At 38.5% G+C, this 19,353-nt stretch overlaps 1 protein-coding gene across 1 annotated transcript in view; it reads left to right on the top strand.

The window, feature by feature from the left end:
* NLGN4X (neuroligin 4 X-linked) overlaps nucleotides 1–19,353 on the top strand; it is a 264,063-nt gene that overhangs the window by 129,879 nt on the left and 114,831 nt on the right. Inside the window, exons 3-4 of the mRNA XM_074983331.1 lie at nucleotides 12,501–12,560; nucleotides 15,739–15,891. Coding sequence (XP_074839432.1) covers nucleotides 12,501–12,560; nucleotides 15,739–15,891 — 213 coding nt within the window. The remainder of the gene's footprint in view (nucleotides 1–12,500; nucleotides 12,561–15,738; nucleotides 15,892–19,353) is intronic.

Genomic DNA, 19,353 nt, shown 5'->3' with positions numbered 1-19,353 from the left:
ACGGATGTGCTGAGAGCAGCAGATTGAAATTGACTGTGGTCTGGCATTGCAGTGAGTTTCAAACTTTTGCAGCTGATGCCATTAGGAAAGTGCTACTGTGAAAGAACACAATTCCAATTATATTGAGTGCCCATTAGTTAAATGCTGCTTCTGTACAGAGAGCAGTTGGAATACAAAGCAATTTTTGTGGTTCCTATCAAATGATGACCATTTTAATTTGTTTTCTTTTGTTTTTATTATTGGGTGACAGGGTGGTAGTTCAAAAATGCATTCATCCAATTAAAGTAGAAATATTTTCAGTAAAACTCTGAGCTAACAATCTTGGCATTTCCTTCATCATTAAATATTAGTTAGTACAGTAGAGATCCAAGCCTTGTTGTCAGCTAGAAGAGGGAGAGAGGAGAGGCATCTAATTTGTGATTGAAGAACCCCATGATATCACTTAAGGTGACTGCTTGAAAAATTACAGAGGCTGTGGTCAAAGGGGTGGAAACACTGGCAAGAAAGAAACAAACATAGAGGAGTAAAGTTCCTACATTTGAATGTTCTTTATTTATTTTGTATGGAATATAGATATTATATTTCAATATTGAGAAATATTTCCTTTGATTCAAGCTTTCTTCTTGTGAATGTAGCCCTCTTTCCTGTATAATTTTATGACACCAGCCAACAGCAGTACTAATTTTATATTTGAAGCATAAATTACTATTGGACATGTGTCCCATTTTTAGATATATGGGCATGGATGTCAGATCAGACTCACAGTGGATGGGGCTTGACACAAGAGGGTCATCAGCATTCTCTTCTTTTCCTGGTCCCTTCCAAAGTCATTCGACTTCAATACGTTGAGGATTCTCAAGCTTTAATATCATGGGACCCATTTTATGTCACTTTGGCTTCCCCTCTCCTCAGGTGAATTATCTGGAGGGACTGACCGTCAGTATGGCTCTTGCAGATTTGCTGCCTTATACATGTGTTATCCTTGGAGGCTCAGGTGGGTGAGAGAGCAGCACTGGGTCATTTGGCTGCTACATAGACCGCACAGCCCTCTCTGGGTGTCTGGAGATCATAGAATCATAGAATCCTAGCGCTGGAAGAGACCTCAGAAGTTAATCAAGTCTAGCCCCCTGCCCAAAGCAGGATCAACCCTTACAAAATCATCCCAGCCAGGACTTTGCCAAGCCAGGACTTCATAACCTATAAGGTTGAAAATTCTACCACCTCTCTAAGTGACATGTTCCAGTGCTTCACCCACTCCAAGGCTACATCTACACTACAGCGATCCTTTGAAAGAAGTTATTCCCATAAGATCTCTTCTGAAAAAACCTTCCCTCAAGCGTTCATCCACACACAAAAAAGTGGATCAAAAGATTAATTTGCTCTTTCAATACAGAGCATCTATTTGAAAGAATGGGCCAGAGATGGTGCCATGAGGACACCTCTTTCAAAAACAGGGCCTGCAGGGCATCTACACACATTTTTTTTCCCAAAAGAATCATTCAGAAAAAAGGTGCTTTTACTGGGGGAGGAAGAGAGCTGCTGTACAAGGTGATGCATTCTTCCAATTTAATATAAATAGAATGTATTTTGTGTGTAGACACTCCACGGGATTTTTCAAAAGATCCCTGGCTTTTTTCAAGAAAAACTTGCTAGTGTAGATGTAGCGCTAGTGAAATAATTTTTTCCTAATATTCAGCCTACACCTCCCACTCTGTAACTTGAGACCATTGCTCCTTGTTCTGCCATTCATCATTACCCTCCATTACATAGCCTCTCTATCCTCTTTAGAGCCTCCCCTTCAGGAAGTTGAAGGCTGCTATCAAATCGCCCTTCACTCTTCTGTTCTGCAGACTAAATAAGCCCAAATTCCTCAGCCTTGCCTTGTAGGTCTTGTATTCCAGCCCCCTAATCATTTTGGTTGCCCTCTGCTGGACTCTCTCCAATGCATCCACATCCTTTCTGTACTGGGAGGCCCAGAACTGGACACAATACCACAGATGTGGGCTCACCAGTGCTGAATAGAGGGGAATAATAGCTTCTCTAGAGCTGCTGGAAATGCTCCTCCTAATGCACCCAAATATGCCATCAGCCTTCCTGGCTACAAAAGCATGTTGTTGACTCATATCCGGCCTCTCATCCAGTGCAATCCCCAGGTTCTTTTTCTACCTTTCACTTTTCACTTCTTCCTGTTGAACCTCCTCAGATTTCCTTTGGACCAGTCCTCCAACTTATCTGACCCTCTGGACCCCATCCCTCATCTCCATTGTCCACAAGCTTGGATCTCTGAGTTGGAAAATTTCTCCAGCTGTGCTACAAGAAGTTATGGATAACTCCCAGTTTTCTTTCCCTTGGTGAATACATCTGGGGCAAGATGGACCTATATATTTTCCATCAATAATTATATAGATTCTTCTCATTCTAATAGTATACATTTTGTAGTATTAAATTCACTGAAAAATTCACTCTCTCTTAAAGATACAAGATGAAGTTGTATCTTTACTGACATCCTGTAAGCTCACTAAAAACAAGCAGGAAACTTGCCTCCACCCTTTGAGAAATAAAAAATGTGTTGCATTGTGTTTCATATGTTTGCATATATTTAAACACCAAGGCTATGTCGAGACTAGCTCCCAACTTTGAAGAGGGCATGGTAATTAGGGTGTTGGGAGATTACTAATGAAGTGCTGCGGTGCACATGCAGCACTTCATTTGGTTAAATCTCCTGTGCAGCAACTTCAAAGTGTCAAAATGACCCGTGGCTACATGCAAGCTGGCACTTAGAAGTTTCAAAATTGCCGCGGGGGAGATTTAGGCTAATGAAGTGCTGCATACACACTGCAGCACTTCATTAGTAATCTCCCAACACCCTAATTACCATGCCCCCTTCAATGTTGGGGGCTAATCTAGACACAGCCCAAGTTTCTTATGTTACCTTATACTTAAAAAGGGAAGGAGAGATTGTGAGGAGCCTAGAATGTTTTCTAGGTGACATATACTGCATTTAAATAACCTAAATAAAAGTGGCAAATGTAAAATTCTCCACACCCCTACTGCCAGTACAGTTCCAATTCTTCTCATACTGTCAAGTTGTTAAAAACTATAGGCGTGAGAAATGGCTGAGAGGATCCCCTTAGTGTAATTAGTTAATTGGCTAGAAAAAATGTCAAAAGAAAATGGATAAGTCATGCTTCTTGAGTCTGTTCTGTGACGTGTCCTTTTATGCATTAGTAATTGAGTCTTCAGTTGGTACACTGGAAAGACAAGGAGTTGAAAAATGCATTCTTTTTTATTTTGTTTTCCTCTGGGAATAACCTGGAAATTTCCAAGTACTAGGCTGTGTAGGCTGCATTCCTGCTTTCTTCCTTGTGTGATTAGGGTCTCTGCTCCAGACCTCCAAAGTTAAGGGCTGCTGAATTCCCACTTAGATTCCCACCTGCCTGGTAGAACAGCAGGAAGTCTTGTGGCACCTGATAGACTAACAGATATTTTGGAGCACAAGCTTTTGTGGGCAAAGACCCACTTCATCAGATGCATGACCACGGAAAGCTATGCTCCAACATATCTGTTAGTCTATAAGGTGCCACAAAACTTCTTGCTGTTCTCGAAGCTACAGACTAACACGGCTATCTCTCTGATACTTGTCACCTGCCTGGTAGCGTCTAGGGCATGTCAGGGAATGATGAAAGCCTTGGGTCTATTGGCTTAACACAATGGCCAGTAATTCACTGCTGTGACAGGTTAGCACCAGAGCTGGATGATTTTTTTTATTTTAATATTCTCAATAGGTTGTTTTTCTAAATAAAAAGTCCTTGAAAATGGTATTTTTTTCATTCCAGAAAAAAAAATCAAACATTCTTCAGAAACTAATTTTTGGTAGGTGACAGGGTCAGCCCAGAAGACGAGCTTAAAATGGGAGTGAGGCAGCTGTAGAAAGCAGAAACAGCCCTGGCTAATCAGGAGTTATCACAGGCAGAGTGGGAGCAGGGGGAAATGGGCTTCTATAAATCAGTGAGGGTCAGCTGATCCCACTTGAGGTTGCCACAGACCTGTTAAACAGATCTCTCTCAGTAGGAGGAGGTGGAGAGAGCAGAAGAGGAGGTTGGAAAGAGGTGAGGTGAGTATAGCCTAAGGAGAAGGTCAGAGAGTGGATAAGGAGAACACCAGCGTTACCAGACACAGCAGCAGAGGTGAGCAGATCTCACAAGGACTGTTTGGGCTCCCTCCTCTTGGTAACCTCAGAGATCAGCCGGTGGCTGGGAAGGACTGTTTACTTAGCCCAGGCAGACCAGGGGGCTCCTACCCAATGCCTTTCTAGGCAAGGGACAGAAGCCCCATTCCCAACAAGGACAAGCAGAACCCATACTGCAAGAACCAAATCTTCTGCAAGACTGTGGACCAAACAGAGTTCTGGGGACTAAGAGTGGAACTGGCCTTGCCACAGGTCCACTGTGGAAAAATAGGAAAGCTACTATGAAAAATGAGATCAATATATGATCTTCTGTCACAGAAAAAAAATCACTTTTACAAACTAGTCAGCACCATATTACTAACCCAAGGGAGCCAGGGGAGAGCAGAAAGAATTTGCACCATGTGATCCCTTGGGGTAATGCATAATGTGCTGATATTGTGGTTATAAGATTATTTTGTTATGACTTAAACCTTTTCAAATGCTAAAGACAAGATCTGTCAGTTGCTGGGTCTCCTTGTCACAACATCAGGCCTGCTGACAGACGTTAAGAGGAGCAATTATACTGTGAACTGTGAGGTGGCAAAGTCTGCAGACAATACTAAACTGCTCAAGATAGTTAAGAGCAAAGCAGGCTTTCGAGAACTTCAGAGAGATCTCACAAAACTAAGGGATTAGGCAATGAATGGCAAATGAAATTTAATCTGGATAAATGTAAAGTAATGCACATCGGAAAAAATAACCCCAATTATACATACAATATGGTGAGGGCTAATTTAGCTACAAGAAATTTTGGAGTCATTGTGAATAGTTCTCTGGAAACATCCACACAGTGTGAAGAGGCAGTCAAAAAAGCAAACAATATAGTAAGGAATCATTAAAAAAGGGATAGAGAGTAAGATGGAGATTATTTTGTTGCCCTTATGTAAAACAATGATATGCCCAGATCTTGAATACTGCACACAGATGTGGTCTCCTCATCTCAAAAGAGATACATTGGCATTAGAAAAGGTTCAGAAAAGGGCAACTAAAACAATCAGGGGTTTGGAATGGGTCCCATATGAAGAGAGTTTAAAGAGACTCGGACTTTTCAGTTTAGAAAAGAGGAGACTAAAGGGGGATATGATAGAGGTGCATAAAATTACGAGTGGTGTGGAGACATGAACAAGGAAAATTATTTACTTATTCTCATAATATTAGAACTAAAGGACACCAAATTAAATTAATGGGCAGCAGGTTTAAAACAAATAAAATAAATTACTCCTTCACACAGCGCACAGTCAACCTGTGGAACTCCTTGCCGGAAGAGGCTGTGAAGGCTAGGACTATAGCAGGGTTTTAAAAAGAACTAATAAATTCATGGAGGTTAGGTTCATTCATGGCTATTACCTAGTATGGGAAAGGAATGGTGTCCCTGGCCTCTCCCTCAGAAGCTGGAGATGGATGGCAGGAGAAAAATCGCTTGATCATTGATTCACTCCCTGTGGGGCACCTGGCACTGGGCTGGATTGACCTTTGGTCTGACCCAATATGGTCATTCTTATGTTCTTATGTTCATACCTTGCCCTTGGGCCCGTAGTGGCTGTCAGCCCACTGCATGCCCCAGGCCAATACTAAAGGATGTGCACAAGGACACAATCTAGCTCTACAGGAGAGCCAACAAGATTTCAGTGTTAGACTTGAAAAAGATGTAAGGAGGCCAAAGAGAAAAAAAAAAAAATAACCATTTAGAAAAATATCTTCTGAGAGATTGTCTGCAAATATGGATTTAGAGCATCTACATTTTGAGATAACTCAGCAAAAGAGAATATGACCGTTAAAGATCTTGATAAATGGTCTCTCTCTTAAGATATGTGCACGTGTTCACACACATAAACATCAGTCTCTGGTTTCACGTTTGAGTGAAGAAAAAAAGAGTATGCTTCCTTCCTAAAATGTAGAATGCCCCCACACTTGTATAGAACAAGAGTTAAGGTAAGAATAGACTTTACAGGCTTGAAGTGTTGAAGTGGTGTTAATGAGGAGCCAACATGCAGGTATTATCACAGCATATTTTTCTTCTGATGATCATGTTGCTTTTAGAAATGAGAAATTCATCTATGCTCTCTGAATTTACAATATGCATTTTATTAGCAGTTTTTGCCAAATGCTGACAATATATTCAGAGCTTGGCAAACATGTGACAAACAGTCACTGCCCCAAATAGAGGACAAGCTAAATAAAGAAGTAAAAATGGAAAGTAATACACCTGCAACAGTGTATGCAATGGACCTGTTTGCAACTATCCAACTACAATTTATACTGATGATTGAATGGAAACGTCTTAAAAGAGCAGCATTAACAATCAGGCATTGCAGTGGAAATCCCATGGAAACACTTTGGCTACAATTACACTACAGCACTCTGTTGACGTAAGTGACTGTCGGACGAGATTTCCCAACAAAACTTCTGTTGACAGAGTGCGGCTACACACAAAAGCCAATTGGAAGAGTGCTCCGCTCTGTCAACAAAACAGGCACACAGAAGCAAGGGCTGCCCATTGTCACCTGCATCTGATGAAGTGGGTCTTTGCCCAGAAAGCTTATGCTCATACATTTCTGTTAGTCTATCAGGTGCCATAGGACCCCTCGTTGCTTTTGCAGATCCAGACTAACACGGCTACCTTCTGATATATGACACGGAGCTGCACCAAAGGCTTTTGAGCACAGTAAGCAGTCGTGTTAAGGAGGAAAGTCCTCTCATGGATTTGTGACTGGTTAGAAGATAGGAAACAAAGGATACAAGTAAATGGTCAGCTTGCAGAATGAACAATAAATAGCAATACCTCCCCAGGCACCTGAAGTGGTGGGACCATTGCTATTCAACATATTTGTGAATGATTTTGAAAAAGGGATAATCAATGAAATGGTAAAATTTGCAGGTAATACAAACCTACTCAAGATAGCCAAGTCCCACACAGATTGCAAGGACATTCAAAAGAATCTCACAATACTGGATGAGTGGGCATCTCGGAAAATATAATCCAAGCTATACCTATCAAATGATAGGATCTAAAGTAGCTGCTACAGGTCAAAAATGAGATCTTGGAGTCATGGATATAACCACTCAATGTGCAGTGGGAATCAAAAATCAAGCAAAATGATGAGAAGCGTTAAGAAAGGATTAGAACATAAAACAGAAAATACCATATTGCATCTTCAAAATCCCTGGTACACCCACATCTTGAAAGCTTTCTGAAGATGAGTTCACCTCATCTCAAAATTATGGAAAACTTGAAAAAAGTCCAGATAAGGGCAACAGAAACAGCTAGAGGTATGTCATAGCCCCCCCCGTATGAGGAGAGATTAGTAAGACTGGGACTTTTCATCTTGGAAAAAGTGATGACTAAGTGGGGGTATTACCGAGGTTTATAAACTCATGAGTGTTATGCAGAAAGTACATAAGGAAGTGTTTGTTATTCATTCCTCATAATAGAAACAAATGAAATGAATAGGCAGCATATTTAACACAAAGGGGAAGGGCTTTTTTTGTTTTTTGTTTTTGTTTTTGTTTTCACACAACCTATGGTAAACCTGTAAAACTCCTTGGCAGAGGATGTGGTGTAGGCCTAGACTATAACAGGTTTAAGGAAGAAATAGGTAAATTCATGGAGGATAGGTCCATCAATGCCTATTAGCCAGAATGGGCAGGGATGGGGTCCCTAGCTTCTGTTTGTCAGAAACTGGAAATGAATAACATGGGGTGAGTCACTTGTTGTTTGACCATTTTTGTTCCCTTTCTCTGGGGACCCTGGCACTGGCCACTGTTGGAAGAGAGGATGCTGTGCGTGAAGGACTTTTGGTTTGGTTTGGTTTGGTTTGGCGTGGTCGATCTTATATTCTTAATTCATATTCCATATTCATTATTTTCCAAAAAATGCTGAAGTCCTGTGAGGTGCACTGGAGTGTGTGTGCCTCACATCAGATCTAAAAACATGGAGATGTAAGTGTGTCTATATTCTCTGTTCTTGGAGTGTGCTGGAAGCAGAAGTGGCTAACTATCACTTTGCAAAATAGAAAGGAAGATTTTTATTTTTTCAGACTTGTCAAATTCATCTTTTACTCTGACAGAATATGAAAATGCCAGAATGGAATCTCTGTCCAGTGACATTCATTGACCTTCTGCACGCTGTCCACAGCCAGAACCCTAATATCAACCATTAGACTATTGCTACTATGTGCTAGAGGGTGAGTCTGGCTCCCAGAAAAGCAATTCTAGTTCTACAGGTGCCATAATCCTCCATCATTCCACCATCACTCCAACATCTGTTACTGCCTGCATAAGGTTCTAAACTCATTATTTTAGTGGGCTCAGGATCAAGAACTAAAAAAATGCACATTTTTGTGTTAACCTGATTTACAGACTGCCAAATTCTCCTGTTGCTGGTGTGCAGGGAAGGCACAGAAGCATGTGAAGAAAGCAGCACTAGCTGCTTAGTTCAATGATTATCGGATAAATGATTAAGAAATCTTTGATATCCTTTCACGTTTCTTATTTGATCAAAGAAGCCTAATCCTTATCATCTCTATGTCATTAAAGCAAATCTGAAGCCTTCTACAAAGACATTTGTCTAGATAACTCCTCCCTGCTTGCAAGGTCCAAGTTTTGGTGTGCATTTATCTGCCTTATCTTAGTATGCCCCAAACCCTATACCCTGCTATCTGGACACATATATTTTGCCCTTTGGGGCAGAGGATAAATATTGTATCAAGAATTATTGTGTTGATAGATATTAGTACATGGAACCCAGGGAGTTGGGGGAAGAGCAGATACAGGTTTTCTGTTTTAAAAGAAGAAGAGGGAAACATCAGCTGTCACCACAGAGCTCTGTCATCGCAGACTGTACACATCATATGAGTATCAGACATCAATCTTTCAGCTAGTCCTTGGTGGAGTTGGTCTTTCCTGACAATATCTGGAAGCTGAAGTTTTGCTAGCATTGTCTGAACCAGGCTTGAGCATTCCTGAATACATAAAAATGTAACTAACGGTCATCAAACATTTCCTTACCAAGTGCCATGTGAATTATTCATATAGCCCTCTGGCCACCTTAACCAACCACAGCTGACCCTAGTCCAAGATGTCCTGCATGCAAAACAGGGATGAAAATAACTTACACTCTTACAGGTACTATTGTATTGCAATGCCCCTGGGGGCAGGGAGGGTCTCAGAGCAGGGGGTTGGGACATTGCAATAGGGCAGTACTCATAAGAAATTTAAGTGTGGGATGGCATTGGGGGGGGGGGCTCACAGCAGGGGATTGGAGGTATGGAGGTATACCACAGCTATATGGGTGGAGGCTGGGTGGTGTGGGGAGCTCAGGACAGGGGATGGGGATTTGGGGGGACAAGGGGTTGGGTTGTGGATGTGAAGGAGTCAAGGCAGGAGTCAAGGTTATGGGGTGTGAGGTGGCTCACTGCAGGAGATTAAGGTACAGGGGTTAAGGGCAGGGGATTGGGGTGGTGGGTCAGGGCAGGGGTTTGGGAGGATGGGTGGCAAGACTGGGGCTGGGAGTGTGGCCACTATGCTGCCTGGCCATCAGATACCCAAGGCTGACCTCTGCAGTGGGCATGGTGCTGTCCAGCCATGAGATCCTTAGGGCTGGCTGGGGTATTGTGGCTGTGCTGCCCAGCAGCCCTAGCACTGGGGCTGGTGCCTGGGTGCCCTCTGACCACAAACTGCTCAGAATGTGGAGACAACCCTTGCCCCTCCCCCACTGGCCAGTCCCTTATTGGCTAACTTTCACCTTAGATCCAAAATAATTTTTTCTCTGTAGTGTCTTATTCCCTTTTGATCATGTTCCTTGTTCTGTTTTATAGTACGTGAGCAATCACATGCATCTTACGAGACTCTAGCCTCCTCTGTCCCCCTCCTGACCCCCTTCAAAGCCACAGACAAATGAATAATGGTTGAATGGCTGACCAGATAGCACTTAAAGAGTGTATAATTTGTAGCATTTTTAACAATGACATGAATACAGTTTCCTGTGGTTTGTATGCAGATTTGTATTTGACACATGATTTCTATCTAACATCAGTTTGTAGGTACTGCTGGTATAGATGTACAATCTTGACCCTGGAATACATACTGTAGGTGGATATGTATGACACGGGTTTCACAGATTTTCCATCTCACTAGCAGAATAAATTTTTGTATATATGTTTGACCATAGCCTCTTTATCATTGGTACTATTTGGAAAGAGATTTTTGGCTGAATCATGTTTCCAAAACAGTCATTGAAAATATTTTGGAGAACAGGTTATACAAATCCCAGTTTTGTACTTGTAATTTCTGCTTTGCATCTGAGAGCTGCCTACTAGAACAACAGGTTTTTAGGCCAGAATAAACCATTAGGTCATTTAATCTGACCTCCTGTGCAACATAGAACTTTCACCAATTTTTTCCTGTTCTGGTTCCAGTAATTTATCTTTGACTAAAGCATGTCTTTCAGAGGGGGTTCCAGTCTTGATCTGAAAACATCAAGAGATGGAGACTCCACCACTGTCCTCAATAGTTTATTCCAATAATTAATCACCCCCATTGGTTTTTGGTTTGGTTTGGTTTGGGGTTTTTAGTGCCTCATTTTTAATTTGAACATCTGGCTTTAACTTTCAGCTAGCGAGACCTATGTGACTAGATCTCCTTGAATATTCACAGGTAACATCTGAACTTCTTTCTTTTCAGGTGGTAGCAAGGTGATATGTTTTAACACTTCTGGTTGCACTAACAGTTTTTTAAGTACATTCCATTCTTATTTGCAGTGATCATTTATTGTCTTGGAATATTTTACCCTTAATTTGCATCTTTTTTCTCTCTTTTCAAAAAAAAAAAGAAATGTAAAAGAGAAATACAGTGTTACCCTTGAAAGATATGAGATTTCTTAAACATTCAAAACACAGTAGACTATATGTTTGTTCAATTGCATTCATTTAAATCTTCTTGAAAACAGAGCTGTCAGTACATCAAAATACTCAAGTGATTTATTATCAATATGGAAAGTAAAGTTACAAGTAATATTTACAAAAAATAGGCCTTTATCCTTAACTCAGTCAAGTTACTAAGATTGTTTCCTGGAATAGAATAGGACAAGGACTGAGCCAAATATGTAATCATTATAAATTATAAAAGAAAATATATCATTGTAGTGAGTTATATTATATGTTTCATTGTGCTATATGTATTCTGCCTGTGTTAGTAAAATATGTATCTCTACTTCAATCTGAACAGAAAATATACCTCCCAATAAAGGCAATAAAGAGATATACCAGTTAGCAGGTGATTTAGCCCATTAACCACATCTTTAGAAGCCACATTTCAGTTCTTACTGTGCTTAGAAAAGAAATCAATTTTCCACCTTATTATAGTTGCTAGCAGATAACTGTTTGTCACAGTGAACTGTTTGTTGGACAGTTACCAACAGATGATCAGATGCACAGTATCAGAATAGTTATATGTCTTTTAAAAGACAAGATTTAGATTCATTATGAGAGTTAAGGATGGAGAAAGATAGTCTTATAACTAGCTATGCTATTGTGTCTTTTACTTCTGAACACAAGAGAAAAATAAAATCTGCTGAGCACGTGTGAGTGTTTATTGTTAAGTAAGTCTATGTTAAATAATTATAGTTTTACTGTCATGGTAAGTAACTATTTTCAGTTCATCTCTGATTATGTAAAGGCCATTCATTCTGCTGTTATATGAGGGCTAGTTCCATAGCTTGAACTGAGTCTTTCAAAATGTATTTTTTTATATTTTTATCAGAGTTATAGCTAATATTTAATAAATCATAACCAGAATGATTAAAATATTAAGTTAATGCAGAAAGTGACTAAAAGATGGTAATTTCTACAAGATTATGGAAACATATATATATATATATATATATATATATATATATATATATATATATGCCTCTATTTCTTAGGAAAAACTGATAATTTGGTTGATTTAATATGTTTATTTATATTAGTTTTTAATTGTTCATTACTTTTTTTTGTTGCAATGACTTTTAACCAAAATAGTTTAATTGATGCGGGATATACTAGCGATATACTTTTCAAATAATTTTTTGAATTTGTTCTTGACCTCTTATGTTTGTGTGCAGTTTGCATATTTTTTATTTTTTTCAAATGTAACAGACTTTTGACTTTTTTGTGTTACATTTTTCTACTTTTTATTTTTGGAGTTAGTGGTTATTTTTTACTTTTTTAATTTTTGAGAACCTGCTGTTTTTGAATTCTCTTTTTTCCCTTTATTCTCCTCACTATGACCCCAGGAGCCAACACAAAGAAAAGCGCAGATGATATAACCAATAATGATCGTGGTGAAGATGAAGGTATTTTTTTGTTTTTTTTTTTAAAAGCTCAACCCCAATGCATGAACATAAACTTCTTTTTTATTATTAATATTATTTCAACATGATTCCCCCTCTTATTTGACAAAAGTGCACTTGAATGTGCTTTTTTTTTATTTTCTTCTTGTTTGAAAACCACTTTCCTTTTTTTTTCTTTCTAAAACTCAAATTATCATATAGATGACTGCAGCTCTCTTGAGAGATAAGTATAAAGTTTATCCCTAAATACATGTGAAGTGAGTAACATATGCATAAATATTATTTATAATCACATGCTTGCCCCCACCTCTCACTCCTGCATAGGGGGTGAGGGGTAAGAATTTAAAAACATGCATGTGTTCTTCCTCCTTTCTACCTGCAATATATTTTGTAAGTTCACTTTTGTTTATAAAACTCATGAAATAGCACCTGTTATTTTTACCACTCTTCCTTCCCTCCCCCCGATGCACAAAAAATATGGTGGATGTAATAGGTTTGAAACTCATCCGTGATGTTTTTATTCAATTTTCTTGATACATGTTTTATTTCTAGGACACAAAAAATAAAGGAAGCCTATTGATATTGCTTCACTATTTTCTCCTATAATTAGCCATCTTTTTAGGCCATATTTTTTTCTGAGCCTGACCCAATTCCCACTGAAATCAGTGAGTATCTTTTCAACAACCTGCAGGCAACCTGGATTGGATCCACTGACAGGAAGTGCTAACGTTTACAGGAAGTACAAAAATTATTACAGTGAGATAGTTTTATTTCCTTCTTTGGCAAAGACTCTTTTTAGGATCTTTTAAACATGGAAACAAGTCAAGTAATTTTTCTTTGTATTCATACTTGCTTCTTAATTAAATTATACTGACTATCCATTTTTCATGTTAATACTCATCATGGGTTTTTCCTTTTTTTTTTTAGAGTCAGAATTAGCCGCATTACCTGCATATTACTGAGTTTGAGGTCATGTTAAAGCCTTTGGTAGTTTGAACGTAGTTGGAGAAGTTACAGATTACAGTAATTGAGTCCAAATTCCTCTTATACCTGACCTTTTATAAATGTTATTGAATATCTTCCTCCTGTGTTCTCTTTTCTCTTTCCTTTAGAATTATGTACATCCCAGTGAGGTCAACTCTTAATCTCCATTTTCTTGAGAGTTCAGTCCTACTATATTTACTCTAACCTTTTAGAGTACAGTATTGTAAATCTCTGGCCCTTGAATCAAACCTGTTACCCTCCATTTTAACTGCTTGGTTGCTGTCATATTTTTTTTTCCTATAAGGGAACCAGAGCTGTGCACAGTGCCTCTGAAGGAAACCTCACTAATGCAAGATTGTATAAAGCAATAAAAATATTATCTGTTTATTTATGAAAGGTAGATATATACTACATTATTAGTACTAAGTGTTGTGTTAATTAGAATTTGTATTCTGTGGCTAAGTAGTATCCTTCAGTCCACAAAAAAGGGAATAAATAACTCACAAACTTTTTAAATAAGATATATATATCTATCTTTGAATACAATCAGGTGACTAGCAGAGTGTGAAGGACCGAGTATCTTCATTTTGCTCGAGTCTCCCTCCCATTAATATCAAAGGCTATGGTTACACTACAGCAATCTGTCGACAGAAGTCACTTGTGGAAGAGATTTCCCAACAAAACTTCTGTTGACAGAGCATGTCCACACACAAAAGCCAATCGGAAGAGCTTTCTGTTCTGTTGACAGAGTGGACTGATTGCCCAACCTCTCTCTTGACAAAACAAGCACCCAGAAGCAGAGCAGACAGGGCTGCCCATTGTTGTGGATGCCCTGTCTGTCAAGAGGAGGCTCCCAGAGCATCCACACCACTTTTTTTGTTGACGGAATCTGTCAATAGCAGCATTATGCCTCCTGGTTGAGAGGCAGAACGCTGCTGGCGGAAGTGTGGAGTTTTGTCGACAAACTGTCAACAAAGCACATTTTGTGTGAGAACGTTCCACTACTTTTGTTAACAAAACCAGGGTTTGCAAAACTCGCTAGTGTAACCGTAGCCAAATCGTAAAATTCCCGTCAGTCAGTTCCAATTGGCTTTTGCGTGTGGCTGCACTCTGTCAACAGAATTTTTGTCGGGAAATCTCTTCTGAAGTGTCTTCTGTCTACAGATCTCTGTAGTGTAACTGTAGTCTTTGACTTCAATGGTGTAAGATCAGCTCTCTAGGTAGAGATTGATAATAAGAGAATATTAAATAAAACAAATTGTTTTCCAAAGTTTCATGCTTTTTAGGTTCTGTCTTGACATTCTTTTGGCATGGATACCATTTCGGTTTCTGTTCTATTTCAAGGGCTAATTTGGCCCTATGAAATATTCAGCAAATACTCTTTCCAGTACTTCACTGAGCACAGTAAAATATTCATCACTGTGTTTTGTGCTTCTGTTTAGATGTAAACTAGAACAGAGAACTCCTGTGTTTTAGTCTAGTTCTTTGCCAAAAAAGATCATCTATCTTGTCACTTTGATTAGGCATAGCATGACATTAAAATCTTCATTTTATTTTGGACCAAAATCTTGATGTTGACTGCAGGGCTACTCCAGTGTGTTACCTCTTAGACAATTTTGTACAGGAGATAATATGACTTGTTTTTATTTGGATAGTTTAATTTTAAGATGTCAGTTATTGCAGTAGGAAATTGAGCTTTGTACTTTCCACAAAGATGACTCCTGTTGGGGGAATGGGAAGACTGGATCAGTGGTTTCATTTTATGTTTTGATGCATTGGTTTTCATGAATTAGTTAGAATGTTGTGTTTTCATAATATTCTAATAATGATCCCAGCTCCTATGCATTTAATTTTCTACTTAGGCTTTTGATTTATCTCACAGTTAATTTTGGAAATACTTTAGTGCTGTCCCAGGGTTCTGAGAAAATTGCTAAGAAAACTGTACTTGGAAATAACAAACAAGTACCAAAAACCCCATTTTCTCAGCTTCTTAAACCCACTGAGCATTTGATATTGATCGCTCTGAAGTGATGTAAGTAAAAGCAGAGAGCAAGACTAGCTAACTGAAGAGCTGTAAATAAAATTGAAAACATGGGGAAAATTATTTTAAGAGCACTTTTGTGAAAAAAAACAACTACCTACTATGTTTCATTTTTTATCACTTTATTGTGTCTTCCTTACTTGCATTTTTTTTCAGATATTCATGACCAGAACAGCAAGAAACCTGTTATGGTCTACATCCACGGGGGATCTTACATGGAAGGTACTGGCAACATGATTGATGGGAGCATTCTAGCAAGTTATGGCAATGTCATCGTTGTAACCCTCAACTACAGGCTAGGGGTCTTAGGTAAGTGACTCCTTTCTTAAACAGAAAAGCTCTAAATGTGCATTGAAGTAATTAGATGGAGTCTTTTTTTTAATAGTTAATTTAATTGAAACATTTATTGCTGATTGTATTCACTAATCTATTGCAACTTATTTTTAAAAATATTTGGAACAATTTTGTGTTGTAAAAGAAAGTATACCTATGCATGGATAGCTCCCATTTTAATCATATTACCGGCATTTAATTTTAAACCTCTTTTGATATTTTGTGTAGCATTTGATAGTTGAACTATGTTGATTCTTCTGTTACTGTAAACAGCTGTTGTCACCTTCAGCAAAAAAAGACTGGATTTTTTAGGGGTTATATTCTCTAAAATCTAAAATGTCACCATCATTTTACTGCTCGTGGCTCAGTGACTTCACCAGTTCAGATTTGTATGTGTTTTTCTTCAAAAAATGCCTCCATTTCACATATGAAAAAGGGTTAAATTCAACAGGAAGCATCACTCCTCAGGTGTGTTAAGGAGACAAAAGAAGTTTAGCTGTTGGGCTTTTGTTTTGTTTTGATTGTGTGGAGATTTTTATTATTTTATTACAATACAGAATGTGTTCACTTTAGTGGATTTATTGCAATGAAATAGATCTATAACATTAAGGAATGATACACATTTTTATGAATGTTATAGAATGGTTTCTCCATACACAAGTTAATATATTGAATGAAGTTACTTTTGCTGCCACCAACATGGGCAAAATCACATCCCCATTGCGTTGGTATCATTTTTAAATGTTAGATTCCATAAAATAGGCTCATTTTAGTGATGATACTATTAAGCTCCAAACTCCTTTTTTCTTTCCTCTGTTACTGTGGCGTGCTCCTAATTCAAGGACCATATTCCAGTTTTCAATATAAAATTAAAAAAACCTGTACTCATGCCAAATGTTTCATTGATAGGGCCTGAACAACCCATTTGATTGCAAACTATGAAGCCTATAGTCTATGGATACATAATTTTTTTGCTAGACCGTACATGTCTTTCGTATTTGTGTCCGCATAAGGTAAGTCACAATGATTTAAAGTTAAAATGATATCTCTAGGTGTGGTCTTTACTATGTGTCTGTTAATACCAGCTCAGCTTTGTATACGTATCTTCTGAATGTCAAATAGAGGAAAGTTTTTGGCTTTCTATTATAGCATGGTTCATCTGTTTTACTATTGATATGGTTATGGTGTTTAGCAAATAGACAAGCAACAAAATATCATCAGCTACTCAGAATAATGGAAATTTTTCTCCTTGTCCTCTCCCTCAATGTGTCCTGTGATTTTAAATATGAAAGAATAGTTTCTTAACATCAGATGCAGCATTAAAACTTAAAGCTATGATTTATCGAAAAGGCTTCAGTAGAGATATACAATACAGCTGGGGGACATAAGAGCACACAATCTAATTCAAGCATAAAGAGCAGCAAGAAAATAAGTGCATGGCTGTGGAGATGGAGCCCTCTTTTTTACTGCACATATGTATGTTAGGGGATGTAAACTGTGCTCCTAATCCTAGGCAATGGTTTCTCCCGTGTAAGAAAATATGAATGATTGAAAAGCTCTCTTTGCAATGTTTTGCTTTCTGTTTCTTACAAGTCACATTACTCAGGGATTAAGATGATTGTGAATATTTTAGAAAAAATGATTCTTGGTCTCAGGAATGTGAGAATCTGCCATATTTCCTTCTGTATATTTTCGCAGCCTCCTATTTTCTGTATTTAGATGGAAGAGAAATAAGAGCAAGTGTTTTTACTTTGCTAACTTGGTATGCAGGGAAGAGCCTTTTTTTTTTTACATTTAGAGGAACAATTCATGGACATGGCAATATAAAACAATATCTGTTTAAGAAATGTAAGGGGTTTCCAAAATATAACTGTATTTTAACTTATATAACTTTGTTATAAGCTTACTAACGCTACAAATTGTATTATTTTATTACAGAAGGCCAGGGTTTGAATTAAAAGGGCAAAAGATCCATTTGGAATATGCATATAGCACCCGATACCTTCAGAAAACAAAACTGCTCTTTTTTCCTTCCTTCTGCTTGTGCCATTTTATAACCTGACTATAGCCCTTGACAGAATTGTTAGCTTCTGATAACATATTGGATGGAGAACAATTTAGGGTGGAAGATGCAGAGCAGACCTGCTGAATGGTAGAAGGATGCAGAAGGAGGGAAAAGAGGATATTGCTCCTGAGCCCAGCAGTTCAGAGGGGCTTGAGGCTCCTACTTCCTGGCTACCTCTACCAAGGCAGTAGCCAGAGCCATGGCCATATAAATCACCCCGTGCAGTGCACTCTGAAGGTGAGGAGGTTCTGGTGTACTATATTCCCTGCAGCACAGAGGGCTGGCTGATCAGACCCCGCCCTTTTGCCCAAGGCCCCGCCCCTTCTGAAAGGGCACAGCTGGCTCCATTTTGCCAAGGGGCCCAGCAAATCTCTTCCCCCACCCCCTACTCCAGAGAACAATTCTGAATAAATGCTGGGTGGGCAAACAAAAGAAAGAAACTGCATTTCTTCAAACACATAAGCCAATAAAAAATCCATGTTCAGTAAAAAAATAAATGGATTTAAAACACAAGACATTAAATACAATAATAAGTGCCAGCAACTTTAAAAGGATTTAAGTGTTTTTCAGATCTCAGAAGTGATCGGGCAAACGCTATGAAGTCATTTTAATTATTTTCAGAGAAGTGTCCCTGTTGCGTGTATCAGAACTATATGTTCAACAGCTCCAAATTCAGGAGGAGGAGATTGTTTGGTTCCAGATTTCAGTTCAGTAGCACCTGAAATTATTTAATATCTGTCCCCCCACTTTTTGTTTTAGTCCCTTTTTTTGGGTTTTTCTATGTGGATTTGCCTGTTACAGATGGATGTTATAGAAATACAATTTGTAGTTGTCATCACGGATAAGATTCTCATACCATGAATTTCCTTTTTTTTTTTTTTCAATCTGTATTATTCCATCAAACGTAGGACAAAAAAATGCATCCCGCTGTGGGGTAATGTACAGTGACATAACTCAGACCAACCCCAGTTCATGACAATGAATAGTCCTGGAAAAACGTATTGCAGAGATTTCCTGTGTTTATGAATCAACGTATTTCAATCAGATCTTGTAAAAAATGAAGAGAGAGGAAGACATTTAGGGACTATATTATCTACTTGAGTGTCTTTTCTCTAAAAATCTGCACACTGACAAAGGACATAGCTATGCTTTTTCTATCAGTTTTAAGCAACAGAGACTTTTGATTTACCCAATCTGGGTTTTTTTTTCCGTGTGGTTTTTGTTTGTTTTGTTTTGTTTTGTAATGTTTTGTTTTGTTTTCTTATTTACTTTGGTACTGCCTCATTGATGAAATTTTGCATAGTAACCAGAGCACTGAACTATGACCAGAATGTTTTGTGAAATCTGTGCTTACTCTGTCACTTTGCAAAGGT

Source organism: Carettochelys insculpta, chromosome 1, assembly GCF_033958435.1.
Source record: "Carettochelys insculpta isolate YL-2023 chromosome 1, ASM3395843v1, whole genome shotgun sequence".
Taxonomy (NCBI): Eukaryota; Metazoa; Chordata; order Testudines; family Carettochelyidae; genus Carettochelys; species Carettochelys insculpta.
This window is presented reverse-complemented; position numbering and strand designations above follow the sequence as displayed.